The sequence below is a fragment of the Misgurnus anguillicaudatus genome, chromosome 8, assembly GCF_027580225.2.
Source record: "Misgurnus anguillicaudatus chromosome 8, ASM2758022v2, whole genome shotgun sequence".
NCBI classification, from domain to species: Eukaryota; Metazoa; Chordata; class Actinopteri; order Cypriniformes; family Cobitidae; genus Misgurnus; species Misgurnus anguillicaudatus.
Window position 1 is genome coordinate 45,809,393 of NC_073344.2, and position 5,922 is coordinate 45,815,314.

General features: G+C 36.0%; 1 protein-coding gene across 1 annotated transcript; it reads left to right on the forward strand.

Moving 5' to 3' along the window:
* Positions 1 to 737: 737 nt before the first annotated feature.
* Positions 738 to 2,558, forward strand: LOC141365610 (zinc finger MYM-type protein 1-like). Its single transcript, XM_073870095.1, has one exon. The coding sequence runs from the start codon at positions 738 to 740 to the stop codon at positions 2,556 to 2,558; it is 1,821 nt and encodes a 606-aa protein (XP_073726196.1).
* The last annotated feature ends 3,364 nt before the right edge of the window (positions 2,559 to 5,922 follow it).

Consider the following 5,922-nt stretch of genomic DNA (forward strand, 5'->3'; position numbering starts at 1 on the left):
ACATCACTTACAGTATGAAAAATAAACTATTATTTATGGTTACAATAGAAAGACAATGGTACATTTTGTGTTTTTAATTATTTTTTTTACAAATAAAACCAAAACATCTGTCCATGCTATGGTTAAACCATGCTTAATGATCATAAGAGACAGATGTGGTAACATTTATTTTATCCAGTAGCAGTTGAATAATGCCGTTTATAGACTTTACAGAGGTTTTTCTCAGATCATGATGCATTTTCAGCTGTAGGTGAAAGTGAAGGAAGAGAGATGGAGCTGGATGAACAGTCTGAAGTAGACCAAAGTGAGAGAGTGGAGAAGGACAGGCAAGAGACAGACGAAAGACAGGAGAACCCCGAAGACGACAATGAGGGAGAGATTAGCACAGTGGCAGCAGAGAACATTAGAATAGGGGCAAGGGCAAAAACTACAGGTCACAATAAAGAGGGTAAAATTAGTGACCTTGGAGAAAAACATTGTGGCCCAAAACAGGCTAAATTGTCCCAATATCCTCAGCACAACTGTGGGTTAAAAAAGCGATCTTTTAATTCAAAGTGGTTTGAAAGTTTTCCCTGGCTGGAATATTCTATATCTAAAGATGCAGCTTTTTGTTTTTCATGTAGGATGTTTGGTAAAAATGTGAAACATGACACCTTTGTTAGCACTGGCTTAACAAATTGGAAAAAGCTCTTGATCTCTTTAGAGAGCACGAGAAAGCACCTGCCCATAAAGCAAGCATGCTTTCATGGCATAGCTTTAAATCCAGTGCTGCTCATGGCACAGTAATTGAACAGTTGCACTCAGCAAATGAATCTGAAATAAAAGACAGACGGGAGTACCTTACCCGTATTGTTGCTGTGACACAATTCCTGGCCAAGCAAAATATTCCCTTCCATGGTCATGAAGAAGGAAGCTCCAGCCACAACCAGGGGAATTTTCTGGAGTGTCTGAATCTCTTAAAACAGTTTGACCCGTTTTTGCAGTCCTATTCAGCCCGTTCAAACAGCACTTATTTATCACCTGCATCTCAAAATGAGATAATTGAAAGTTGTGCTGAAGAGGTTACAGCAAATATTGTAAGGGAGGTAAAAGAGGCAGGGATGTTTTCAGTTATGGCAGATGAAGCCAGAGATGGGAATACTGAGCAGTTGGCCATATGTGTCCGCTATGTTGCAGAAAGTGTAGTGAAGGAGTGCTTGCTTGCAATGAAAACTCTTAAGGAATTTGATGCAGAATGCATTACTACTGCTATAGAAGAGGAGCTAGTGTTTCATGGTCTAGATAAGCTTAAGTGTGTAGCACAGTCATATGATGGCGCGGCAGTTATGAGTGGGGCTGTTGGTGGCGTACAAGCCAGATTTAAAGCAAACCATCCAGAGGCCGTTTATGTGCATTGCTATGCACATCAACTTAACCTAGTTTTATGTCATACTTGTCAGGCCATACCGGAGGCCAAGGATCTCTTTGACCTGCTTCAGAGTGTGAACTCATTTTTTAGTGTTTCACTTGTAAATCATCAAAAATTTAAAGATGTTCAAAATCAATTGGGGCTACAGCCATCGGAACTTGTGCAGCTTTCAAAGACCCGATGGTCAAGTCAGCTGCGGTCTGTAAATGCTATCTTAAAGAATCTCCCTGCAGTTCTTCAGTGTCTTTCCAGCATCAACAACTCCATGGCAGTAGGGCTCCATGCCAAACTTAGCAGATTTTCCACAATTTACCTACTGATGATGTTCAAAAATTTTCTTTCTGTAACTGAGAATCTACACATATATTTGCAGAGTGAAACAATAGACCTTGCTAAAGCTGCTGAGTACAAAGGAGCTGTGTGTGACACTTTAAGGCAGATGCGCACAGATGAGAAAGCTGTTATGCTGTATGACACTGTCAGGACCATTTGTGCAGCTAATCAGGTTCCAGAGCCATGTACTGCTACTAGACAAAGGCAGAAACAGAAACGCATGGAGGTTTATGTAGTGGACTCTAGTTGTGGTACAGTAAGTGACCTCAGTGATGCAGAGAAGCTGAAAAGGAACCTGTATCTACCCTGCCTTGACAGAATGGTTGGTGAGATGGATCAACGTTTTTCATCTCTTAATGAACAAATTTTGAAAGGTCTTCAGGCCTGTAATCCTGGATCAGATAGCTTTCTTTGTTTGGAGCATCTCAGAGGCCTTGCAGATCATTACAATGTGGATCTAAGAACAGAGGAGGTTTTAGTGGCTAAAAACTATCTGGCTCACAAAAAGGAAAGCCTTTCCATTAAAGATATACAATGTGTTTTCAACTTGCTGGATAAAGTTATGTTCCCAAGCTTGACACAGGTTATGCAGATCTCTCTGACAATTCCAGTCAATAGCTGTAGTTGTGAACGGTCGTTCAGTGTGCTGAGACGGCTCCACACTTGGCTGAGGTGCTCAATGGGACAAGACAGGCTTCACCATCTTGCTGTCTTGTCGGTTGAAAGGGAAGAACTTTGTAAATTGAGTCAGAGTCAGGTGATTGACCGTTTTGCCAAAATGAAGAATAGGCTGTACAGTTTAATGCTCAAAAACTAAGTTTGGATTTAGCTGCAAAGTGGGAGAATACCTTGTTTTTTTGTCTTTATTTCAACTTGCAGCCAAGTTGAAATTTTGTAAATCTTGTAAAATATTTAATTATTTGTTATTATAATTTTGTAGAATGTAACGTAGAAGAATGCAAAAATGCAGTAGAATTTTTTCTCTCTGCTTTTATTTTTTATACATGCATGTTATTTATGCATACAACATGTTATTAATGTTCATGTTAAATATGTAGAGGATAATTTAATAAATATGTTTACATACATTTTTGCCTTTCTCAGTACTTGCAGTGTAGGAATAGTGGGTTAAGCAAGGGAAATGTGTAGAGTGTATTGTGCACACTTCATGCACGCAGCAGTTTTCCAAGAAACATAGAAAATGTATTGGGGGGCCTGTGCCCCAGTAGAGCTTCATGTCTAGAAACGCCCCTGGCCTTAACCCAAAATGCATCTGTTATCAAAATATACAAACACATAACTACACCAGCTTCAATATATCACCGTTTATTAAGAACAAAAGCCTGTATGGGCCCTATTTTAACAATCTAAGCGCAATGTGCAATAAACCAATAAGAGTCTCATCTCATTTAAAAGCCAGTTGGTGGCGCCATCCCGATTCCATATTTTGGCAGAATTTGTAAACTAAAAAAAAACTAAGCAGAGAAAGAAGACCACCAGTTTAAGATTGATATTAAAAAATTGAGTTGTTTGTATTTGTAATGAAATTGTTAGTTTTTGGTATTAGAACCTTTAAAAGTCGTTTTCTTTCAGTCATGGAAGTAAACATAGCAGGCTTTTCATTGCTGTAAATGTATTGATAGCCCAGATGATCAGTCTTATCTCAAATAATATTTTACAAATATGCAAGAAAAGCTTTGTATTTTAAAAATACTTTAAATAGTAGCCTAATTTGTTGGTATTTGAAGAGTTTCGTTGCAAAAAGAGATAATTCCGCTTTTTTTCAGAAATCTCGTTTTTTGGTTGTGCATTCCAATTAATATCTATTCAACTGCAGTTGGTTTGTTTTGATTTAAACCTTCATAACTTAAAAAATACACCTAAGTATCACTATAAAACAAAAAAATAACCTGATAACATAATAATAATTTGACAAAAATGTTAAAAATGTAGTTATATTGTTTTGCAACGAAATTCTTAATTTAAACTTTTTAAAGTCATTTTCTTTCAGTCATGGAAGTAAAAATAGCAGGATTTTCATTGCTGTAAATGTATTGATAGCCCAGATGATCAGTCTTACCTCAAAGAATATTTCACAAATATGCAAGAAAAGCTTTGTACTTTAAAAAATACTTTAAGTAGAAGCCTAATTTGTTGGTATTTAAAAAGTTTCGTTGCAAAAAGAGATAATTCCGCTTTTTTCAGCAATCTCGTTTTTTGGTTGCATTCCAATTAATATCTATTCAACTGCAGTTGGTTTGTTTTGATTTAAACCTTCATAACTTAAAAAATACAGCTAAGTATCACTATAAAACAAAATAATAACCTGATAACATAATAATTGACAAAAATGTTTAAAATGTAGTTATATTGTTTTGCAACGAAATTCTTCATTTAAACTTGTTAAAGTTGTTTTCTTTCAGTCATGGAAGTAAAAATAGCAGTCTTTTCGTTGCTGTAAATGTATTGATAGCCCAGATGATCAGTCTTATCTCAAAGAATATTTTACAAATATGCAAGAAAAGCTTTGTACTTTAAAAATACTTTAAATAGAAGCCTAATTTGTTGGTATTTGAAGAGTTTCGTTGCAAAAATAGACAATTCCGCTTTTTTTTCAGAAATCTCGTTTTTTGGTTGTGCATTCCAATTAATATCAATTCAACTGCAGTTGGTTTGTTTTGATTTAAACCTTCATAACTTAAAAAATACAGCTAAGTATCACTATAAAACAAAATAATAACCAGATAACATAATAATAATTTGACAAAAATGTTAAAAACGTAGTTATATTGTTTTGCAACGAAATTCTTCATTTAAACTTTTTAAATTAGTTTTTTTTTTTCAGTCATGGAAGTAAAAATAGCAGGCTTTTAATTGTTGTAAATGTATGGAGAGCATTATCGGTGTAATCTCAAAGAATAATTTACAAATATGCAAGAAAAGGTTTGTACTTTAAAAATAGTTTATTTGTAATGAACAGGAGATCAATAATTTACAAACGTGCCGTTTCAGCACTAGAACAGCGCCGGGTGTTTTAAAATTTAAGCATAACATAAAAACGGTTCTCAGCTCATCATATTCACAGGTACAAAGTCATCATATATAATAATTATGTGGGGTAGCATAATTTTTTTTTAAATAAATGCAATATTTGCATTTGTTTAAAGCAAAACATTTAATTACTTACCAGGCTACAGGTGAAGCAGATTTATACGCCTTCTAACGTCTCATACTCGGTCCTCATAAAGTCAAGACACTCAATAATAATGTTTTTAAACATTTTAACATTTTAATCCTTTGATTTTTTTCATATTTTAAACATTTGTGTGCTGCAGCGCATCCATGTGATAAGCAAATGCGCGTTGTCGTCCCGTAGGTGCATATTACTAACGCACTCATTAAATAACAAAAGCAATATTGCTCCATTGACTTAAGAGCAGGTTTTAGTTGGTCAGTGACGTAGTCTATTTTATTTGCTTCAAAATAGCAACTCACCAACAATGCTTTCAGACCAGAAGGCTCATGGGCGCAAAAGTGGGCGCAAATGTTATCGGCAAAGACTTTTCTAGCTGCTGAATCAACACGTCATGTTCAGAATCCTCAACGGTAATGTTAAAGGGTACACCATCAAGCTGTAATAAAGTCTTCTCAGTTCTCACCGAAGGTCTTCGTGACCTTCATTCTAAGACAATGAAGCAGCGCAGCTCTCATTATTCCTTACGTGTCAGCCAACCTGGTGTTCATTTCTATGATCTGGGGTGTAGGAGGGGCGAGGAGGCTGTTCGAAATGCGCTACTTATTGCACTACTATTTACAAAATTAACTTATTCCTTATTATAATAGCAAACAAGAGTTTACTTTTTTTTATTTTATAGGTCAAGTATAATTGCAACATAATTTACTCATTAGGATAACTAAAAGGCTTTACTGGATAGGCAGGTGGGTGGGCCTACCTGACAGGAAACGTAGCGCTTTTCTAAGTGGATTTAAAAGAGGAACTATATTTTATGGCGTAATAGCACTTTTGGGAGTACTTTGACTCGCCTGAAAAGTCCGCTCCCCTTCTCCCTCTCATAATGGGAGAGGGAGGGTGTTACTGCGCCGAGTCGAAAGTACTCCCATAAGTGCTATTACGCCATACATTATAGTTCATCTTTTAAATCCGCTTAGAAAAGCGCTAC

Coding starts and splice junctions, on each gene's coding strand:
- LOC141365610 (XM_073870095.1), top strand. CDS start 738: ATGCTTTCATGGCATAGCTTTAAATCCAGTGCTGCTCATGGCACAGTA.